The following is a 23,676-nucleotide window of genomic DNA, read 5'->3' as shown; positions in this document are numbered from 1 at the left end:
GCACCTAGCAATTAATATATCTGCTGAATGAATACATTAGGAAAGTTAGGTTAGTAAAGTCTGGAGATTAGTGAGTATAGGGAGGGATTTGAATCTGAAGGGGCCTGCTGGGGTTTCACCACAAAGGTGACCGTGATCCACCAGAGACTTAAGGGACGGATAAGAAGGGAGATGGACAGTAAGGGGCACCACTTAACAAGAGGTTCTTGGGGCTTGGTGGTGTGGGAACCTGGGGGATCTTCCTAGACTATCCTCACGTGCGTGATCGCATCTTATGCCCCATTCATCTGAAGGAGACGAAAAACAGTAAATCACAGCTCTGGACCCAAGTACAAACCACTGCATGGCTCTCACAGCCGACAGGAAGTTGCTAGGGCAGTGTCCTCTTAAAATAGTGCAGGAAGTCCATTATTTCCCAAGGATGTTCCCGTTTGGGCTCAGTCAGCAGGCTGTGGTGGCTCACGTCCCCTCTGGGAGCCGCTGAGCTGAAGCGTGAGCTCCCTGATGCCTGGGAGCCGCCTCCGTCGTGGCCCAGGCGTGTAGATTCATGAGCGTTCAGAGTTAGCTGGGACCTGGAGCAGGACTTCACTGTGCAGAGGGCAGAACCCAGACCTCAGGGTGAGACCTGTCCAGGGTCACACCCAGACTGAGACCCAGAGGCAGGTGTCCAGTGCCTTTTTTGTCAGGTATTTACAGCACACGGCCTGATGATTTGATACATGGATATACTGTGCCTGGACTCCTCCCGAGTTAAGACATTGTGCTTTTTATTACATGCAACCAAAATGGCAAGACCCTGTACCCACGGAGTCTTTAAATTTTTTCATTTGACATTAGAAAGAAAAACCCACATAGCCGAAATTCAGGCTTCAGAATAAACTTTATTTTCTTTTTTCTTCCTGGCTCCTTTTTACATTGCTGGTTAAGATTGCTGGTCTCTGCTGCTCTGAATAGTTTATGTCATTGAGCATCCTTCTTCCTTTGCTTTGGAACGGGTGGGATTCTGAAATGTGGCCACACACATTGGCTTTTGCTTCCACCAGACATTTCTGGGCTCCATGTGCCTGGCTGGACCTGTACGTGGCATTGCGGGGGTGCCGGGAGCAATCAGGAGCCCACCTTCTGGGGGAGGAAGTCAGGGAGCCAGGGCTATCGATGCCTTCAGCGCTAGGTAGAATGCAGTGAGTGCTGGGGGAGGCTGATGGCACAGTGTTAGGGGAATTCAGAGGAGGAAGAACACTTCTGCATGGGGCGACTATATAGGTGTTTTAATTCTGGAGAAGGTCATTGGATCTTGGAGGATGATCACAACTTGCCATGGGAGACTGAGGCATGGAGAGGGACTTAGGTGGACAGAGGTGTGGAGACCTGGGGATGAGTTGTGCTTGACTCAGTGCGGGAAATCAAGGAAGGAAGGTGGACTGGGGACTGAGCTGGGAGGGTGGTTTTTGTGTGTGAGGCCAGTGCCTGTCTTGTTGGCCGACATATACCACCACCCAGAACAGCAGAGTGTAGACAGTCCACACATGTTTGAATTGTATGTGATTTTTCTTACTGGCAGGTTTTACGGGTACTTTCCAGGCAGCAGATTTTTGGGTATGCAGTTCTGTTTTATTCATGTCTCTTAGGTTTAAATAGCTTTGACCCGCGACTTTTCTCTTTGTGCCGGTACGTCAGGATGAAGCTGTGCACTGTGGCAAAGGGGGTCCTGAAAGCCACTCTGGGCCTATAGGAAACGCGAGCCTCTGGGTTGCGACCTGGAGGCCCAAGATCTCCAGGCTGTCTCCAGCACCCCGAGACATCTGCGGGGCCACTCTTGCACCCTAAACCTGTCTAAAATTGCCTTCCTAGAGAAATGTGGAGAGTGGGTTGTTGCAATGTCTTGGCGAGCATTGCTTCAAATAACCTGGTTAACCCATGTCCGCCTCTTGTCATTTCTTGCAGATGGTCACAAGAACGAAGAAAATATTTGTAGGCGGGTTATCTGCGAACACGGTGGTGGAAGATGTAAAGCAATATTTCGAGCAGTTTGGCAAGGTAAGCGGTGCGTGGGGGTGCCCAGATGCGCCTGATCAGTCCTTAGAAGTGGCTGCCGTGGCCCCTGCCTTTGCCACAGCTGTGTCCTTCAAAAGCCGTGCCCTTGAACTTGGCCGTCAAGATTGAAGTGAAATTCGGCAGAAGCTGAGATGGAGGAGCCCAGCCTGTGGTTGGCACGGTGCCCACGTGCCTGCAGGAGCAGACAGAGTGGCCTTTGAGCACGGTGATGCCGGCATTGGCTGGCCACTTGGGGCCGGGGCTCGGAGCTGGCAGAGGCAGAAGCTGGGAGGGATGCGGGCCTGAGTCACAGGGCAGGGGCTCCCGCAGAAGCTGCTGGAAGCCTGTGAGGCGGCTGGCTTCCTCTGTGCCTTTCTGAATAACGGGTGGAGAGAAGCGGCCCCCTGGGGCCCTTTGCAGCTAAACCTTTCCCTGTCAAGTGCCCAAGGAAACTCGGGAAGGACGCTGGGCCTGTACCTGTCAGAATGTCTGGGAGGCAGCAGCAAAGTTACCCCCTGGGTTGTGCTGCTGGAACTGGCTGAGAGCAACACGGAATGTCCCAGATCAGTCAGGAAAAGGAGTGTGAGAGTGTGTGTGCCAGACAGACGGAGTCTGACAGACAGACAGGATGCGGAACCATGATGCTGTGTTTATGTAATTCAGCCTCTTCCTAGTCGGTGGGGGAGCCGGTGCCTTGGAGAGGGGGCTCTTCCCAAGGATGACATGCTGCCTCAGGACGCTGCCTCAGGACGCTGCCTCAGGGCCCCAGCAGGGCAGCTTGTGGGGGACTGACCCCTTTGGCCCCTGTGTCCCAGGAGGCTGGCAGGCCAAGTATCTGAGCTTTCTGCTTCCTGTATCTGTGAGTGGTTGTGGGCATTATCCTGGGAGCCAGGTGTGAGATGGTTCCTTCTGCACAGGTCTGTGTCCCCCCTCTCCCCCCAGCCCCTGCTGAGGGGCTGACACGGCAGAGGGCTGTGTCCGAGAGACGGCCCTGCTCCTGTCCTAAGCTTCCTCACTCCACCCCTTCCGATCGATGTCATGCTTGTCTTGGGTGGCACAAAGGTACTGTGCCCACTGCGCAGTCTGAAGGTTCTGTGCTTATTCATTTGCCCAAGGCGATGGGCAGCAGTGACCCTGTCCCCCGGTGTGTCCAGTCGTGAGCTGCTGTCTGGAAAGAGTGCCCTGACCTCTATTTAGCCTCTAAATGGAGATTTTTTTTTTTGTCTCCGGTCTTAATCAATTTCTTCATGGATAGGAGAACATGCAACAAAGAGAAACCAGCCTCCTCCAGCCCAGCCTTGCATTCAGAATGGCACTTAGCTGCCCTTCCAGGTCGGTCACGGACGACGCCTTCCCCGCGGCACTGTCTGCTGCGTCGGTCGGGGGCTGGTTCACTCTGGCTGCTTCTGAAGAATAGCTGAGTGCGTTGGTGGTGGGTGATCCTGTGCATTATCATACTTCTCTTCCAGACGGATTGAGAGCACCATGGGGGATGTGTTCATCGCCCAGCCCCACCCTGCCTAGGGAAAGAGCTTGGAAATAATTAAAAGAGACAAGTCCAGCTCGCATAATGGAAGGCTCTGGAGTGTGAGCCTCTTTGCTACCGTTCCGCCTTTCAGACAGGCCAGGGTTAGTGTTTGCAAACATGAGGTGGGATTGCTTTTCGAGCCGTAACCTGCCTTGGAATCTCATGGGCCTGTTTGTGGTGTCAGGGAAGTTGATGCTTCCCAGATGGGCTGTTAGCATATTCCAGACAGGCTTGTGCTTGCACATCTCTGCACATTCCCAGCTCTGGGTTTCTTTCTCTTTCTCTTTTCCTTTCTCTTCCTGTCTTCCTGTTGTTTTTTTCATTAACACTCACAGTTGTGACCCAATATGCCAGCAGTGGGAGGCTCTTCAAGCTTTGGCTAGGCCCAGGGCAGCAACCATTGCTGCCCTGAGAACACTTGTCCCCTTGTCTGGGAGGCAGTCACACTCTTTGCTGGCCAGGGCCTCACCCGGTCTGAAGCCGTTCAGTTAATTTTGAAGTAACATTTGTGGATTCCAGCAGGATGGGTAAACTTATCAAGTGTTTCATTAAATGACTAGGGAGGTGCCCGGCTGGCATGGCTCAGTGTTTGAGCGTTGACCTATGAACCAGGAGGTCTCAGTTCAATTCCTGGTCAGGGCACATGCCTGGGTTGCAGGCTTGATCCCTAGTAGGAGGTGTGTAGGAGGTAGCCGATCAGTGATTCTCTCCCAGTAGGAGGTGTGTAGGAGGTAGCCGATCAGTGATTCTCTCTCATCATTGATGTTTCTAACTCTCTCCCTCTCCCTTCATCTCTGAAGTCAATAAAAATATCTACACCAATAAAAGAGAAAGATGCAAATTGACCGTACCTTCACGACACCCACCAGCCAATCAGGAGTGAGCATGCAAATTAACCCAACAAAGATGGCGGGTTAACTTGCATACACAGGTGACGATGCAGGCGTTCCACCCCGCCCCAGCCGCTTCGGGCCTCTGGGCAGTGTGTGGGAAGGCGAAAAGGCAGCTCTGGGCCACAGCAAAGGCAGAAAGGTGGCTCCAGCCAGAGTGAAGGCGGTGCCAGCAGCCAGGGGAAGGAAGGCCCATTCTTGCACGAATCTTCGTGCATTGGGCCTCTAGTATTTTAAATAAAAAGGCTAGAGAGGCTTTTGAATGTATCAAAACCATAACACTCTGTGTGCTCATGTTTTAGTAGCTTGTTTCATACATTTGCTCTGTGAATCATCTGGGTCTGTCTTCAGAATAGCTTATTCCTCCTTTGGCTGGTGGTTGGTGTTACGTTTGTGTCCCCTTGGGTAGGCCCATCACCTCTCAGGATTCTGGTATAATTCAGTTGAATCCAAATGATCAAAGGCGGGGAGACTCTGCTTGTGGGCCTTAGGGGCAAAGAGTAAATCCAGCAGACTTGAAGGGAGGTAACAGGTAGGTTGACAGACTGATCTATCCTTCAGCAGTTTGTATTCTGGGTGAAGGAAGTAGTACACACACACACACACACACACACACACACGAAGTATACACACACACATGTTCCTGACTCTGTAAAGTTGTTTGGGGCTCTTTTCAGTTGGTTTATTGCAGATTAGGGAGTGTAATTTTATTATTTATTGAGTTCATACTCAGTGCTGGATACTGGGTCAAGCCATTGACTTATTTTACATCATTTAATTTTTCTCTGGGAGGCTGGTGGAGGTGCTGCCCAATTTGTAGATTGTTAAGTCTTTGACTCAAGGTCACAGCCCCCTGAAGGGTAGAGTGGGATGCAGACTCCCCCTCCAGGCTTGTCTGATAACAGAACCTGAACTCTGGGCCCCATTCTCTGCTGATAAAGCCATAGGATGTAGGGAAGGGAGATGCAGGGGAAAGGGAAAGCTTGTGCCCCCTGTGTGTTCCGGGCAGTGCTGGGCACCTGCACGTGCATTGCCTCATTCCATCTGCACAGTGGGTTTTGCCCATTCGCAGAAGGTGGACAGTAAGGGTCAGAGAGGTTAAGTCACAGCTAGATCACCCAGGTAAGGCAGTATAACAGCCAGAACTCACACCCTCCCTCCTCTTTCTCCGAGTCTAGAACTTTCCATCCTTCTCCAGTTTCCATTCAGGGTTCGCTGTTCTCTTTTTAGGTTTCCCTCGCTGTCATTCCTCTCTCCTCTCCCGCATCCCTTCTTGCCCAAGGTGGCAGCTGCTTCAACTGTTTATTTCAGGTGGCAATCAAGATGGCTAAGACTGCTATCATGGGGCTGAGCTAAGGGAGTTTAAATGTCATTACTGTAAGTGGAGTGGGTGTGGAATGACACACCGAGTGCTTTAAATAACTCAAACCCTTTTGTGCTTTTCTCCTACCTTTCTCCCAGAAGATTTACCCCCTCCCCCACCCCAGATTAGGGATGTCTTTACTTGTTTATATTTAAGATGAGATCATGAAGTGTGGCCATTGGCCTAAGGTTTCGGCTAACTTGGATGGCCACCCCCACCCTCTGGGTGGCAGTTCTGGTGTTTTCATGGACAGAAGCGAGGTAGAAGTTATTCCAAGCCCTGGTGCTGGGTCTGACCCCACTCTGATACCTGAACAAGCCGTTTCCTTCCTGGCCTCAGTTTCTCACTGAGTTGTCACGGTCAGACAGTAAACATTTTTGGCTCTGCAGAGCATATAGTCTATGCCACAGCTACTCACTTCTGCTGTTGTGTGGAGAAACAGCCATAGCAAACAATTGGGTGTTGCTGTGTTTCAATAAAACTTTATTTACAAATACAGGTGGTGGGCCGCATTTGGCCTGTGGACCATAGTTTTCCAGCCCGTGGACTAGAGTATTCTTAAGGTTGGCTTCAAGCTTGAAAATTCAATAAATTAGAGAGTGTTTGCACATACTTGGGTGGAAAGATAGATATCTAAAGACTGTAACCAAAACTAGGTATTATCAATAGAGTAATGAGCATGATATCATAAGCAAAACAGTCATAAGGGTGGCTGAGTTCAGATGCAGGGATGCTGAGGATTCTCTGTTTGGAAACAGCTGCTGTTTAGAAATGGGAATCTTCATCCTCTGAGTAAGAGCCAGCAGAATTGTAGAGTATTTCCAACTCCCTATTACACATGTGAGATCTAAATTAACGAAGACCCAGAATTTGTGAAGTTCAGATTTTATTATGAAGATTCCTTGAGTTGATGTTTCTGAATTAGAGGGATGTGTGCTTTGTGCTTGGTTTTTTAATGCCTTTTAAAATTTGATTTCCAAGGCTGTCAGTCAAGGTAGGAAGAACATCTGTCACGTAGATGACAAAACTGATGTTGAGAAAGGTCAGTAAGTTGTCCAAGATCACACAGCTCACTCATTTTTGCACAATCTAGCCCTCACCTCTTTTTGCTGTTTATTAAACCTCCCCTCCCATTTTACCCTAAGCAGCCCCATACTCAGAGGGAGCGAGTTTGGGTCATTTGTCAAGACTGTTGATATATGGTAATTTATTTTACTACTTGAGGTTTCCTAGTGGACGTTATCTGTGCTCATGATTTGATACATACAAGAATGATGTATACAGACCATCCCAAAAAATGGCACGTAAATGATGCCCTAGATATGCACACACAGGCCCTGCCGATCCATCGGCCTGCCTGCCACCGCTCTCCCCACTTCCCGAATAATGCAGCTTGGTAATTAAAAAGCACTGGGATCAAAGAAAGTCCATGTGCACGGGTTTCCTCCTTCTCCCCTTTGGGCCCCTCCTTCAAGTACCAGCTTCTTAAGTTCTCACTTATAGGATTTGGGAGATCAGAAAGAGGCCTTTAAACGTAATGAATTCTCGGCTGCGTCCGGGTGGAACCGTCCTGCACCTTTCAGCGTTCACCTCGATGATCGGGCCTCTTGGTGCGCGCTCGCGAGGTGGTTCGCACTTTATGTAACTCCCGTGAAAGCAAAGCAGCCGCATCTGGAGGCTTCCAATTATACTTCACATGGTGAACTGTGTAATTAGTTTGGAAGACTTACGCTTAGTCATTGGTTTACCCTAATCGGCTTTGGCTTTCCCCACCAACAAAGTGAGCTTATTTTGCTAAGCTGAAACGACTCTGCACCCTTTGTTCCAGCCTTTTATTGTCTCATTCCTTTCATTCTGTTTTACTGCCAAAGTTCTGTTTCATTAGGCCTACAAGTCATTTCCAATTCAGTGGGCTGCTACAATCCGGCCTTTATCACTCGCTGCCCTGGTTCCCATGTCCCTTCTGGGCCAGTGCCCGAATTTGTGGTTTGACATGAGAGCTTTAACCCCTTCCTGGGCCAGCCCCGCATTGTGGTGGATGGGAAAATAAGGCCTTAAAGTGACCGGCTTGGAAAGTTACAGCCCTTTAGGTCTCATCAAAGGGGAGCCTGTGAAAACGAGGTGAAAAGGGTCCTTGGAGTCTTTTTGTTGGATTGGGGTTGTGTGGGGGCCCATAAAAGTTAACTTGAGTTACAGAGAATGGTGTGTGAAAGCTTTTGGGAAGAGAAAAATGGAAAACCAGAATGAATTGGCTTTTTCATACAGCGAGGCCTTATTTATTCCGCTTGTGTGTGACACCTGCTAGTTTCAGCTCAGGTTTTACGTGCAGGCGTCCACCCCGCTGCTCCTTTTGATACTGTGTGTGTGAGGAGAGTAAGATCTAGAATAAAAATGTTAGAAAGGCTACAGATTCGAGAGAAAATAAATAAGCAAGTTACCCTGTCCCTGAGACCGGACTGTGATCCCCAGGTAACATTGTCTTGCTTGCCAGTGTGTGCGGTAGATGAACGGAGCTCCGTGCAGTGCGCGGTTCTCTCCGATCAGGCGTGGAAAACAAAAGTCCCGCCTGCTCTTTGTGGGCATCCAAGCTCCCAGGAGGCATTTGTCTTCTGAAGTGGTTTGTGCAGGTGGACTGACTGCGAGGCGGTCGGCGGCCCGGGCCTCGCCTGTCATCTGCTCGCCGTTGCTCTGGGAGCTTTGATGTTCCTCAGACCCTGAATTATGACTGTAGAGTGGACCAGGAAGGACCGTTGGCCTCTCCCCTTCCGGGCCGGCCAGGCTGAAGGCTACTTTTGTGTTTAAATTCTCTTCCTGTAGTAGCCTGAACAAGGCCAACACTGTCCTCATGTTTTATTAATTCTCTGTCTGGTTTGTGTCAGTCTCTCCCTTCGGAAGTGTGTCATACGGGGAGGGGACTTTATTTGCCCTCTGACCCCTGGCATAGTTGCTGCGTGCGAAGGTTGTAGTTAGCAAACAGGAGGATCTTGCTCCTCTGCCTGCCTCAGCTCTGGGCCTTGTCGGCCAGGTGGCTGCAGGCAGGCAGGCAGGTACCCACGGGTAATACGATCCCCGGGCTTTGCAGGTGACCCTTCCTGCCACAACTCTGTTCTCCTGGGGAACTTTCCCTCCATAGACCGACCCCTGCTGCAGCTGGTGGAGGGAGTGGCGTTGGAAATAGACTGAGCACCCCAACCTCACTTCTCCTGAGTCAGTCTCTCTCTCTCTCTCTCTCTCTCTCTCTCTCTCTCTCTCTCTCTCTCTCTCTCTCTCTCCCATAAAAAGGAGCTCCTGAAATAGATCAGTGGGTTTCTAGGAAAACTTCCCATTTCCCTTTTAGTGTATAAAATATAGCCAGCTGTTGTTAGGCAAATGCATCAGACATTATTATTTCTCTGTTAACTGTGTTTTTAAAAATACAAGTAGAAAAATAGGATGCCTTCTGGGGAGCAAGCTGGGAAAACTTGGAGATTATGGGAATCAGATGCCATGGCCATATTCGTAGTAGGTAGAGGAACAGGCCCCAACATTTTCTGGCCTTGCTATGTAACTGTGCTCCCCAGAATGGCTTAGCATTATTTCATGTTTCTAGGAGGCCCTAAAGAGGAAGGCAGGGGAGCCCTCAGGCAGGAAGCAGTTAAGAGCCAGGGAGGGGGAGCCTAGAGGCCTGAAGCCCTCCACCAGCTCACCTTCCCAGAGCCTCCTGGCAGCCTCAGAGGACATCGCTTACAATGGAGTTGTTTGCATGAGAAAGAGAGCCTTTCTTCCCCTGGATGAACTTCAGTGGGAACTGAAAGTGTCTGAGAAATCAGGGTTCAGGCTTGCACCAGTGGGTGCAAGGAGTGGTTCTTAAGGGAGAGAAAGCTCGGTTCATTGAGATTTGGCATAGAAATCGAATTCCATTGTTTTGTGGAGTGAACATTGATATGGAGATTCCTGCCCGTCCCCTCACCCCTTCAGTCGGACACCCCATTACATGGGTCGTGAATGCTTTTCTTTTTTCTTCTTCTCCTTTTTTTTCTTTCCTTCTTTTGTCCACTGAGAATTAGTCTTCTGTTGAATGGCCGGATTTGTCAAGTTACCACCCTCTAAATTTTTACAGCTCTGTGTGTTCAGACTCCATATTTGTGAATTAGCTGAAAGTGGGCTGCCAATCGGTCCTCTATTTACATTCGAGGCCATCTGAGTGAGAGCCCCAGAAAAATGTTAATATGCAGAAAGAGGCAGAAGGGTTGAGTTTCTGCCTGTTGCTAACCTCACCACTGCCTTTAAAACCAATCATGAGGCACACGGCTGATATTTAATAGCTTTTAGCTGATTATTTTTCTTCTCCTCCTCTTTCTTTTCTCTCCAAGCTGACCTGGGTGTACTTGAGCGGAAATGAAGTCATCCACATGCTGAATTAGAATAATCACAGGCCTCCAAGAATGAAATGGAAGCAGAGATTAAATGGTAGAGGGGAAAGCTGGCATTAATAAGCACCAGAAAAACTTTGCATAAAATAAATAGGAGATTTGATAGATTGAATTTGTATATGCATTTTTCTTCACGTCATTTTGTCTTCCTAGCATCCAGTTACTGGCAAAGTGGGATTTGATTCACGTCAAGTCCACATACCTTCTGCAGCCTGGGTGATGGCCCTTTCTTTCTCGTGGGACATTTGTGTGGCCAGGATGTTTCCAGGAGAGAAGAATCTGGGTGGAGGGGCTGTTACTGTGAAAGGTTGATTATTACTTGTGGCAAGTGCTGAGGAAAGTGGTGGGGGGGTGGAGGAGAGGCACCTAGAAGACAACACAGCCGGGAAGCAATAGCTATGGACAGATTCCTGATTCTAGAGAGTAAGTCTGGGCGGGAAGAAGGTTGGGTCACCACCTGTCCTGATTTTCTTAGGACTCACTGGGTTTCCAGGAACTCTGACCTGCAAACCACTCTAAATACGAAGGAGGTGGGAAAAGTCAAGACACTTGTCCTGAAATCTGAAAATGGGTGACACCTTCCTTGACCAAAGGATTTAAATCTCCCTTCCTTTGTGTTCTGGAGAACACTTCCTACTGTTTACAATCTGTCCTCCTTATTTAACGGCCACTGGCCACTGGGGGCAGGAGCCAGTAAGGAACCCACACACCATAGGGGCCAGTAAGTGTTAATGGAGCAAGTGGCCTGGGGAAGGCAAGACAGACAGACAGACAGAACCCCATCCTGGGGCAAGGGGCTGCTCATCATTGACGTGAAGTGTAGGACCACTTTGGGCTCCTACTTGGGGATTATTTTGACATCTCTTGAAAATAAATACGTCTGCGCCATGTATGGAAAAGGGAGCTTCCTGTAGTCAAAGAGCAAAATAAGGGTTTAATTAGATTAAAAGCCCAGCAGAGGGCTTTGTTTACAGGAAGGTGTTTTAGGTGGTCTGTCGAGGAAGATGTAATTTATGGAATGGGATTAGTTGTAAATTAGAGACTTTTGGCTGTCGAGGTCGCTCAGGGTCCTTTGTAATTGGCGGCAGAGGTAAATAAATATTTTCAGACTTGCTTATTGTTTGAGGAGTGTTAGTGCTTGGGGAAGGAAAAACAGCTTAAAGTGCTTTTCACTTAAAGAAATAGAAGAGCACGGAATGATGGTCCGAGGCATCTTCCTGACCTGATTCCGAGCTTTCTTAGGGATGGCAGAAGGGTTGTGCAAGCCCCGGGGAGACAGGTGCTGGAGTTTTCCAGGGAGCTTGCCGGTTCTCTGACATGGAAACGAATATTTCTGGGTTTTGTCTTTTAAAAAGATCGTCCCATTTTCTTCATTGATGGATGTGTTTGGCCCAAAGGATTTATTGATGTCACGACTCTCCATTCCAACTAAGTTGGCATCTGTGCTCAGATTCAGAGATTCCTGTTTGCCCAGACCTTTCATGGGCCGTGTCTTACAGTGCTCCCAACAGCCCCGTGAGCTAGGAGGAGGGACCCCATTTTATTTTGATTAAAAAAATATATTTTTATTGATGTCAGAGAAGAAGGAAGAGGGAGAGAGAAACATCAATGATGAGAGAGAATCACAGATTGGCTGCCTCCTGCACACCTCCCTACTGGGGATTGAGCCCACAACCTGGGCATGTGCCCCAACTGGGAATCGAACCGTGATGTCCTGGTTCATAGGTCGACCCTCAACCACTGAGCCACACCAGCCAGGCAGGAGGGTCCCCATTTTAAAGTTAGGGAAGGAGGGCTGGGAGAGCAGAAGCGACTTGCTTGGCCAACTCAGCTGGGGAGCAGTGGGTGCAGGCTGCAGGTCCTGCCCCCTGGTGAGAAGGCCTGGGTTTGCCGCTCCAGAGCTGCTCACCGGGGCCACCTCCCTCAGCTGCGTGGGGTGCTGTGCCCCGCAGTCTGCAGCGCCACAAGGTTGATGGGACACATTTTCCAGGAAACTGACTGTGACTCTACAGTTGTTTGTTTAAAACTTATTCTATTAAAACAAATATTATGACACAGAATACAAAATTTGTGGAATTGTTTTGAAAAGCCATGAGGCCTGGAGACGCTTCAGGATAGCTGCTGGCTACAGTAGCCTCTGTCTCCCCGCATTCGGCTGTCCCAGATTTACTTGAACATGAGGAGTTCTTGGGTAGAAGCGTTGAGAATCACTACTGTTTAGCATAGGGATTGGCATACTTTTTCTGTCAAGGGCCAGATAATGAATGACTGCTTTCAGTTTTGTGGCCCAGATGGTCTCTCACAACCATTCAACTCTGCTGTTGTAACAGGACAGCAGCCACAGGCAGGATGAGAATGAAATGTTGTGATTGTGTTCCAATAAAACTTTATTTTACAAAAATCAGAAGGCTCCTGGATTTGGCCTTCTGCCATCATTTGCTGGGCCCCTGGTTTAGCATACTGCCTGACAATAAGGGTATGGAGTTTTTATACTTTGAGGTCAAATCCAGCTCATCTCTTTATTAGCTCTGTAACCTTGGCAAGGTTATTGAACTTCTTTCTCCCTCAGTGTCTTTGTCTGTAGAATGGGGATGAGGATGGTACTCACCACATAGCATTTTCATGACTACTAAATGAACTATTGCATATATACAGTTGACCCTTGAATGACATGGATTTGAATTGTGTGGGTTCACTGATACGTTGATCTTTTTAAATAAATATACAGTTGGCTCTGCATATCCCTGGGTTTCATGTTCTCACATTCACCCAGCCATAGTCAAAAATGGTATTTTGGATTCAAGGTTGGGAATCCATGGAGGACCTACTGTAGGCATGTTCTGTGCCATTTTATATAAGGGTCTTGAGCATCCTCGGATTTGGGTATCCGCTGGGGTCCTGGAACCAATCTCCTGTGGATACTGAGGGGATGAGTGTAGTTAAGTTTTTGGGGAGTCAAAAGTTATACATAGATTTTTGACTGCAGGACTGGGGATGGTCAGTGACCCTCACCTCTGCGTTGTTCAAGGGTCAGCTAGTTCTTAGCATCCTGCTAGCAACAGAGTAAGTGCTTATAAATATTGGAAACATTAGCTGCTGTTATTTTCATCCTCAGACCAGGTTTCAGCCTCTAGAGTTGCCCTTCCAGCCCTATCCAGCAGTAGTGTGTCTCTCTCTCTCTCTCTCTCTCTCTCTCTCTCTCTCTCTCTCTCTCTTCCCCCCCCCCCCCATCCGTCCTCTGAGTGGGCTTATCACTCAGTTCTTCAACCCACTTTGGGGATTACACAAATTGAGAAGTCTTTTCTGGATCCTCTCAGCTTTAAGTTGGAGATTCAGTTTTGTGTAGTTTCCGATGGCATGTACCTCAAGTTTAACCCATCCACCCTGATGCTTCCAGTTTGTGGAATTCACTTCAGGTTGCTCTGGTTTGGATGGAAAATTATGAACTGATGTAGTCCAAAAGAGAATTCTTCTGGTTGGTCCCTGCTGATAAACTTTTTAAACTCATTTGAATAATGAAACATTTTTTTTGCGGGGGGGTGGGGGTGGCGGGCTAAGGGATACTGTCTGGAAACTGTCCCAATATCATTTAGCATTACCCTCTTGAGAGAGCTTTCCACATCCTCATTTAAGTTTCCTTTCCTTTTTCTTTACATATGATTCTAATAAGCGCTGTTTTCTGGTTTTTTAGTTTATAGCAAATATTAGGGTGGTAGGAAGATGTTAATAAAATCAATGTAAAGCAGGAGGGAGGAAAACCTATAAAAACAGAAAGACTTTGATCCTAAAAAGTACCGCATGGCTAAGCCCATTGAGTGCAGGGAAGCAGCTGTCCCTCCTCCTTCGGCCCAGAAGGCATCTTGTCTGCGCCTCATGCATCCCTCGTTGTTTATTGATCCGTTCACCAGATCTTGATTGTCTTCCGAGTGCCGGGCAGTGAGCTAGCTAGGACCAAGGGCATATCAGCAAACACAACAGACAAGATCCCTGCTTACTTGTTGCTTAAGTCTTAGCTAAGATGGAGTTGGGAGGACCAGCCAAGAGCCAACAAATAAATAATAAAAACAAAGTAATTATAAATTGTCTCAAAGCAAACAAACCAGGAGCTGAGAGAATCCATATGGGAGTGGAATGGAGGAGTTGTGGTTTATCAAGAAAAAAGTCAAATACACGTAACCTCTTTGCCCCAGGGAGACTGTATATTCCCCCAAGGGTCTGCTTACTCACTGCGTGGCACCAGGACTGGCCCGGCACCTGGGCCGTAGTTGGCACTCAGTAAATAGTGGCAGAATGAATGGACCCTCTGTATCAGAGGGCAGGGCTGTGCCAGGCATTGGAGGACTTTCAAATGGTAAAATTATGATCTTTCTTTTTAAAAAATGGGCTTTAAGAGAATGTATTTTGTTATCTGGAGCATTTCCGTATGTGGAACCAAACCATCATTTCCCTGAAGCCCAGGAGAAATGTGCTATTTCCATCCTGCAGGGAGAGCTTGCTGCAACTAAGGGGCCCCCTGGGCGGGGCAGGGCGCAGCGGGTCCACGGCCTTTGCTGGAGCAGGGACATTCCCAGGTGGGTCTTGGTGTAGGGGTAGACAAGGAGCTGCTTCAGAGAAGGGACAATAGAGCAGGGTAAAAAATGGGTACACGCTTCTCCTGTGTCATCTTCTCCCCTGCTCGTGTCTGTCTTTGGTGTAAGAAAAGCAATGGACCCGCTAAGTGGAAGGTATTAAGTAGGGTCTGTGGTTTTCAGAAACCGGTGGGAACATGGACTCATCTTGACTCAGATGCAGGGATCTTCCCAGGGTGGGGGCACTAGGCAGGGGCTGGGCCACTTCCCCCCCCCCCCCCCCCCCTCAGACTTGCTGTGATCAGCCAGGCTGAGGAGTGAAAATAGGTCCAACCACATTAAGCCAAAGCATAGACATCTCTGATGTTGGGAAATCTGTGGGCGGAGAGAACTTGTTTGTGAGTACCCTCCCCCCCCCCCCCCCCCATCCTGCTGCTAGACAACAGAAGGATGTCATTGGCATCTATTGCCAGGCTCTTGGGAATTATCTGGGTTGCATGGGATGAAGTAGAGCGATTCTGGACTTTGGAATCAGGTAGACTTGAGCTGGAATCCAGGTGCCACCATTTGCTGTTAGCGTTGTGACCTTGCACTGCTGATTCACTGTCCTGAGCCTTCTTTTTTTGTCCAAGTGGGGAATACAGTTTCATTGATAGGGGGTTTGTGAGAATTAAGAGACATGTTTGCCCAGTGTGTCTGCCACGTGGCTGTTCAATGACAGTCTCTCGTCTTTGCATTCATATTCTCCCCCCCCTCCCCTTCCCCCCCACTCCCCCCCGACACACACACCCCTACCTGGTGAAGTCCCACACTGCTGACTTCTCGAGAACCAGGCTCACCGCTCTCCTACAAACACCTTACCTTAATCTGCACGGTGCGCTTCCTATGTGCCAAGGGGATTGCTGTGAATTTTTAGAGAACTAGTTTCTTGGTTCCTCCCAGTCTCTGCCCCCATCCATCCCTCTGGAACCATCAGACAAATCCTGAGCCACAGAGTCCTGCATCTAAGATCCTGCTAGATCTAACCCAGCTGGAGCGGCTGCCTGGGGGAGGCCGAGGGGAGGATTTGGCTTTTTTCCCCTCTTATGCTAATGAAGTGAATATGGCAAGGAGTCACAATATTTTCTTTCCAGGCAAAGAAATGTTGTAGTAGGAGAAACAGCATGCAGGGGAAGCAAATGCGATCTTACTGGATTCTCTCAAGGGAGGAATAGGACAAATTGTCAGCTTCTGTTGAGAAGATAATGCTCTCACTATGATAAATGCCAAGTTTCTATTGAAAACCACCATTTTCATGGTGGCGTTCCCGAGCACGTGGTGCACGCCTGGCAGTGGAGGCCGACTGCGCAGGAGAGCGGATATTTGTGGGGGATTTGTTTGCTTGCGACGAGGAATCAGTTTAAAGCAAATGAGAAGGGGCATTAACAATGTTCTTTGAAGGCAGCTTTCTATTGCCGGCTGGAGTGCTCTAGCATGGCCCGCCCTTAAAACACACCTGTGGGGACACTGCACCCTCCACAGATTCTTCTTGCATCTGACTCAGATTAAAGGCGCACACGGGCTGGAAAGCCACCTATAATAATTTCCCCTCCCATAGGAAGTAGCCGCTGTAATTCACTTGCAGGCAATTTCAAAAAGATAGCAATTTCTCCCTTCTCGCGGACTGGGATTTTTCTAATGACTGGCTGCTTATAACATACCTTCTCGACAGGGGCATGTCTGGTCATAGTTAATTGAACACCACACCCTTGCGGTTGCCTTTTTGGGGGTGCCTTATGCCAGTGCCTCTTCGCCGCTTCACAGTAGCTGGTCTTCCTCATAGGCCTGTGCTCTGGGGAGTCTGGGGTTCCAGGACCGAGCTCTGAGGATGCTGGGCCGCTCAGGACCCTGGCTGTCTGGGGGCCATGGGACCAGCTGGAGGGGGAGAAAGAGGTCTTTACCAGGAGCTGTTGACAGGCCCTGAGGGTGGCTGTGATTGTTCGGCCATTAATTCATACAGTGACCCAATTCTCGAGTGTTTGCTCGGTATTGGGCACTTTGTGGGGCCATAGAGATCAGTGAGGCAGGGATGTGGGTGAGAGGAGGCTAAGGGCATGCCATCCGCCGCTGACGGGTGGCGATGGTGGTGGCCGCTGTGGAGTGTCCTTTGTGCCTGTCGCGCTTTGCATCTGCCGTCTTGCCCATTCCCCATGGCAGCCTCTGACGGACGGTGCTGCCTTCATTGGCCTCAGCACCGACGGAAGATGTGCTTGGCAGACATTTATTCTGGGTTCTATCTGAGCTGGCGAGCAGGGTAGGAGGAAGCCCACAGTGTGTCTCGGCCCTGGATACAGCAGCTCTGCCTGTGCCCACTGTGGAAAGAACCGATGGAGGATGCACACTTCCAGAGACCTTGAAAGAAAGAGCTTGACTTGTCATCAGCTGGAGGGCAGGGAGGGAGGCAGAGTTCCAACCGGATGCCTGCGCTCGCTTTTCCCAAATGGATTAACTGCCGAGGCTACGCCCCAGGATTTCAAAGACTCGCCCCTTCTTGCCAGGTTCAGAGTTCCTCTCTGAGATCTTACCCTTCAACCCCACCTGAAGCTACAAGCCAAGTTAGTTGGTTTGGCCCAGGGGTGGGCAGTGGACACTGTATTTTCAGTGTTGGAGAACCTAAGAGAACAAATTATCGGGGTGTCTCAGGTGTACCTAATCTCATATTGTTTCCCAGATGCTTTAACCTGGGCTCTGCTAGTGAATGGACTTGGCAGCCCCAGGAAATAGACAGAGGCAACTCCTCAGATACAGTAGGACAAAATGATAGAACTTAGTGGTTTTCTACAAAACCCTTAACGTGTAACCACTAGAGTGAAAGTTTGTAGAAAGTGTTCCAAATTAAGTGTGTTCATTCTAGATACCTTTTTTTAAACCAAGGCAACAAAAAGAGATACCACTTATTTTCGTATGTGTTGAGTTCTCCCAGTCTCTCGGGATCATGGAGTCACACTTTCTTACAGGGATTGACAAACTCACTGGAAAGGACCAGACAGCACAGTGTTTTCATACAGTCTCTGCCCCAGCTCCTCAGTGCTGCCATTGTAGTGGATAAGCAGCCATAGCCAATGAGCATGCTGGGCTGTATTCCAATAAAACTTTATTTACAAAAAACCCAGCAGGCTAGATTTGTGGGCTGTAACTTGCTGTCTGTCCCCTGCTGTAGACATTCCCATCCCCAACTTGAGTCTCAAAGAAAGGACTGATTTCATAGGACTGTGGGTCTTTTTAGGGTCAGTCATAAACTGATTTAGGGGACACCCATGTGCTTGTTTGGAAGAACGGCCCTTTTATTATAGACATGCATTAGAAAGATGACATTGTGTGGTCTCATGCTGTTCCTCCCATCCATTTGCAAAAGGCTTTCTAAGTAAGTAGCTTCCAAACCAAGGCCAGCTAGAGGAGCAGAGCACCCAGGGAACATTGCGGTGGACAGGTGAGGTGCGATCCTGGGGTCCGGCTGCTTCTTGGGCGACCGGCTGCTGCTGAGGGGACAGGTGCCTCGTGTGGCTGTGGCAGACCCAGATAGAGGGCTGCACTGGAGAATGTGTGTGCAAAGGTGTGCTTGTCACCTCCCACTTGCCTGACCCATTCCCAAAAGGTCAAAGTGGAAACTTTTGTGCAGCTTCCTACAGTGGATCCTCTACTCTGCTAACTCACTCCCCTGAATGGAGAATTTGGTTGTAATCATTTTTCTAAGAGAAGGGAAAAAAAAAAAAAAACCCACCCAGAATCACATAGATTAATTTGCACTCCTTAGGGCTGTAAAAACCCAATGACATTGATGTGTCGATGAAAATGTGGAAATTAACACTTGGAAATTTTTATATAAAACCTGCATTGAAATTTCAGCTGAACATTCACACACTAAGAGGAGCTATATACTTACACCCGAAAAACTCCATTTGATGCAAGCTGCTTATTTTTCCATTGTGGACACGTGGGCTGAGGTTCTTAGTATGAAATGTAATTTACACAAATTAGTCCAAGGCAGGTAGAGTGTGAAATTAAATTGATGCCTTGATTTCTGTATTCTCTAGTAAGTGTTTCTCTGAAAATGTGTCATTTTTATCCTAGGAACTTCGAAGTATAGTTTTACTTATTTATTTTTTAAAGAGAGCAAAGAAGTCCTTATTGGTTAAGGACATGAAACAACCTTAATTACAGGCTAAAGAGGCATGTTTCACTTTGTTTTGTGGCTAAATATTAAGAGTAAACCCAACTTGGGCCAGCAGTAGATGTGGAAAACTTAGAATTTAACATGTCTGTCACATTTTTTGACTACCTGGACCAAGCCATTTACTTTCTTTGGCTGTGGCTAGAACAGTCTAGGTCTCAGCCATGGAGACCTGGAAGGGGCGTGGGAGGCCTTTGCACAGAGAAGAATGCTGAAGCTTAAGAGTAACATTGCTCACTTCTCCCAGGACACCCTGGGTCCTGCTGGGCTCTGGCACCGAGGCCCAGCTGCTGCCTCTCTCTGAGGGCAGTTGTCAGCATCTGGTGTCCCCGTTCCAGCAATGGTGTAAGAATGAGTCAAGTATGGGGTGTCCTGGCTCAACTTAGACAGTCCAAGAGGAAGGAGAGTTGCCACGTGTTCAGAAATAACCCTGGATTCCAGCCGAGGGGCCACATTGGAACATCTTAACAAAGGCAAACATGATTTGACCCCCTTATCAGCAGAATGGCCAGCTCTCCAGGGTCAAACCCATCTGCGGAGTCCTTGGGGGCTGCTGTTGACCATCCTCAGCTAAAAAGGAGTCAGTTTGCATTTCCAGAGTTTAGGATGTTGCGGTTGCATTTTATCAGCATCTTTCTGCTAGGCCACCCCTCAGCAAGGTAGATCTGGGTCAGCCCTGCCAACTTTGGAGTGAATCATTTCCGCCTAGCAACTAGTAGCTGATGTTCAGGGCACTCTGGAAAGTGAATTATGGGCTCTCATGATTTTTATTTGTCCATGGTGGCATGGGTGGTATTTATCTCTCTTGTCCCCGCTCTCCCCCCTTTCAGAGCTTTTGTCTCCATCTGAGTCAGCATGACATGGTTTGAAAATTGCCTGTTTGCCTTTTAATGATGATTAATGTCCACAGCCATGTTTCAAATTTAGGATCTCGGGAAGAGTCTTGGATACCGTTACCAAGAGCAACCTGCAGGGGGAGTTGATGATGTGGGGCTCTGTGCTTCTGCCCCAGTGAGATGCCTCCTCAGTTTCTCCATCTCCCTCCAGCACCTGGTGGATCCTTTTCAGGCCTTTGGCACCAGGAGCTGAGTTGGAGCAGATGGGCGGGCCCCCATATGGCAAGCTTACCCTGCTCTCTTGGTCACTTTTGGTTAGAGCCTCCCTGTGGGGTGTCTGCAAGGGTCACTCCTTCTTGCCCCTCCCTCCCTGCCCCCAAATCAGGCCAACGAGGAGCTAAATTTCCTCCACAGCAGGTGCCTGTCATCTATCTGAAGATAGTTGCCAACATCTGGTACAATTGCCTCCGCAAACACAGTAACAAGGCGGCCTGCAGTTCAATCGCAGAGCGAGCATCGCCGCTTTAATGATAACAAGCTGTTGGCCTCCCCTCTGAGATGAATCCATCTCACAGATGTTTGTCTAGTTTTGGCAATCGTATCGCACTGTAGCTTTGGTGATTATGCTCAACTGGAGACTATTACAATAAAAGAAGTTTGAACTTGTTCCATTTTTATATCCCACCCCCTTATCCCCTGTTCTGAGGTATAATTTATATCAATGGCTGTAATATTGGTTCCATTACGGAGGCCTCTTTACTTTTTATGATGTCGGTGGAGTTGCAGCTTATAGCCTGGCTTCCTCTATGGGTTAATGTGTTTTACCTACATCAGCGCTTTTAATGTCCTCACTTAATGGCCCCGTGGCAGTCCTCCGCGCCCTCTGTCGGAGCGCATGTGGACCCAGAGGTCATGTGACTGCTCGTGTGTATGTGTAGGGAGTGAACACGGGTCACGTGGGAGGCAGGGTGCATGTGCAAGACAGTGAGTGGATGGGAAGGAGAGCATTTCCCTGAGGGTAGCAGTAAGAGACAAGGCCTGGACACACAGAATCTTCTAGAATACTGTTGGCCTTCCTTTCTCTTCCTTTCCCTCTTCCCCATTTTTCTCCAGCTCCTCTCCTACTTCCTAAGAAGGCACAATATATTCCTACAACAAAATAAATCACATTGAAATAAATAAATAAAACAAAATAAGCAAAAATCGCAGGCTAGTAAAATGGCACGTGGAGGTCTGTCAAGCAGTTGCTGCTGCAATGTTCAATTATTTGGGGCTTTACTATTATACAGTGGTTTGATATAATATTGTTTAATATTAGACATTTTATGTTATAGCTCTAGATAGGAAAGTTGGAAGGAATTATCACCCATTAAAATCATATTTAGCGATAGTAATACGAAGTATGTTTAATCGCAGCTGTCACTAATTGGGTCTTTGCCGTGTCCTAGGCACTATGCTGATTGCTTTTATTAACATACTAGAGGCCCAGCTGCCTCGGCCCTTCGGTCTATTTGCATATTATGCTTTTATTATTATAGATAAATATATAACGGTTACAGTACCCTTGTCAGGTAGTGACAATTCTTACATCATTGCCACAGGTGAGGAATATGAGGCTCAGGGGCAGGTACGTGCTCAGTAGCCAAAACTGCCAGGGACAGAGGAAGTCCTGCATCCGGGCCAGCGAGCTCCGACTGCACGCTCATTCTCCAGTCGTCACTGTCGTCATTAAACCTGCTTGCTGCCTGATTGATGTCATGGAAAAATCTGCCCGTCCAAGATGCAGTGCATTATATAAACCAGTACAAGATAAATCACCGTCATCACTTGACATTTAAGCCTTTTTTCATTTGAATTTGGATATTGCTTTGTCAAAGATTAGGAAACGTCATTCTGGCAACGTGTTATTTTTGATAGTGGGCTTATGAATGAGTGAGTCAGACGCTGTGGATGTGTCACTGGTGGAAAGATACCATATGTTTCTTTCCTCGGCCAGAAGCAGGCATTGGTGTCTGTGTCGGGGACATCTCAGAGGCCCTGGACAACTGCCTGGGGCACTGTGTGTGTGTGGGGGCTTTCTATGAGACCCAAAAGGAGGGTCATCGCGCCCTCTGGACAGGACACTGTTCTGTAAAAAGTTCCTCTGATACGTGGTTTTGAGTCCGATAGGGAGAGAGAACACTTTTCCCGAAAAATTGAAAATAGAGTGATCTTTTGTGATGCGTATCAAACTAAAAACTATTGGGTGACTCATAAAAAACAACAGTTCTTGGAAATGGCTAAAAATGTGGGACATGGTTATTGAAGACTGAACACATTATCTTTGCCATCAGAGTTCGCTTTCAGTGGACGCTTTTAACCCTGGCCACACGAGGTAACAGGAAAAGGCCCGTACAGAAATTTAACCTGCCCACTGGTTCCTCCTGTGCTCTTGGGCAGCAGTTACCTCTCTGGGCCTTGGCTAGCCCTGCTGTAAAGTTGGACTAAATGACATTTTGAATCTGTTCCAGCCCTAGGATTGTGTTCTATTGACTGGGACCTACTTGTGATTTTCCACAATTGAAGTGTCTGTTGTTGTTTTTTAAATAGATTTTTATTGATTTCAGAGAGGAAGGGAGAGGGAGAGAGAGACAGAAACATCAATGATGAGAGAGAATCACTGATCGACTGCCTCCTGCCCTCCCCCTACTGGGGATTGAGCCCACAACCCAGGGCATGTGCCCGTGACCGGAGTCAAACCCGGGACCCTTCAGTCCGCAGGCCAACATTCCATCCACTGAGCCAAACCAGCCAGGGCTGAAGTGTCTATATTATGCATGACCATTGCTAGCTTCTTTCTGTCTCTGAACTGGGTCCCAAGTTGCCCAAAGTCAGGTCAAATCAAGCAGAATGGACCATCAAGGGTAGTCTGTTACTGAAAAGTTGCAAGTTCGATTCCCAGTCAAGGGCATATACCTGGGTTGCAGGTTTTATCCCCGGCCCCAGTTGGCAACCAATTGACGTGTCTCATATCGCTGTTTCTCTCTCTCTCCCTCTCCCTTCCTTCTGTTCTTTCTGGAAATCATTGGTAAAAAAAAGGGTAGTCTGTTAGTTTGGCATCTCCTCTTCCTTGACTCCCTCCCTCCCCTCAGTACAGTTGTTAAACTTTCATACCCACCCAGTGTCCCCCTCTTCGCCTGCCTTCATCAGGACACCCCATCCTGTCCTGCCTGCACGCCAAATTAGTTCTTCCTTTGCAATACTATGGCCAAACCACTAAAATGCAGCAAAGGCATGTGGTGTGGCTTTTTCCAGTTTTCTCTCGTGCGGTAGTTACAATATTATTAAAAATCCATTAAATTTTAATGTACCCTATAAAATATGTGCTCTTGTGAAAGCAAGCACAGATAATTATTTCTGATGAATAAACCAAGAGGACAAGTATGTATGAAGTTCATGCTTCAGCATTCAATTTTTATTATATACATCTCCTGCAGGGGCAATCACTGGGATGTTCCAGCTGGTTGTGTCGGGCCGCTTCTTCTCTCACATCCTTGGGGGCAACATGACCCTTGAACTACTGGGGATGTTCTCAGAGCTCATTTTTACATGGAAAGACAGAGCCCCGTGCTAAACTCTGCAAATCCAAGAATGACTAAATAACTTGGGAGAAGAAACATGGTGTCTCTCCAGTCCTGCAAGGTGGCCTGTGGGATGAAGATCAAGATCAGACATACATCGGAAGTTCTTCGAGTCAGTGATTCTGTGCCCTTGAGCCAGTCTCTTAGCGTCTCTGTGCATTGGCTTCCCACAGGAGGGATGCTAGCTCTCTGTGCTGTGGGTTTCCTTAAGAGGA

The 23,676-nt window shown here is 48.2% G+C and overlaps 1 protein-coding gene across 4 annotated transcripts in view; it reads left to right on the top strand.

Moving 5' to 3' along the window:
• MSI2 (musashi RNA binding protein 2) overlaps positions 1-23,676 on the top strand; it is a 360,515-nt gene that overhangs the window by 120,521 nt on the left and 216,318 nt on the right. For all 4 annotated transcript variants that reach the window (XM_079797212.1, XM_079797211.1, XM_079797213.1 and 1 more), the window contains exon 6: positions 1,945-2,037. In XM_079797212.1, coding sequence (XP_079653338.1) covers positions 1,945-2,037 — 93 coding nt within the window. The remainder of the gene's footprint in view (positions 1-1,944; positions 2,038-23,676) is intronic.

Source organism: Cnephaeus nilssonii (genome assembly GCF_951640355.1).
Source record: "Cnephaeus nilssonii genome assembly, chromosome: 19".
Classification (NCBI taxonomy): Eukaryota; Metazoa; Chordata; class Mammalia; order Chiroptera; family Vespertilionidae; genus Cnephaeus; species Cnephaeus nilssonii.
Note: the sequence above shows the minus strand (reverse complement) of the source record. Positions and strands in the feature narration are given on the sequence as shown.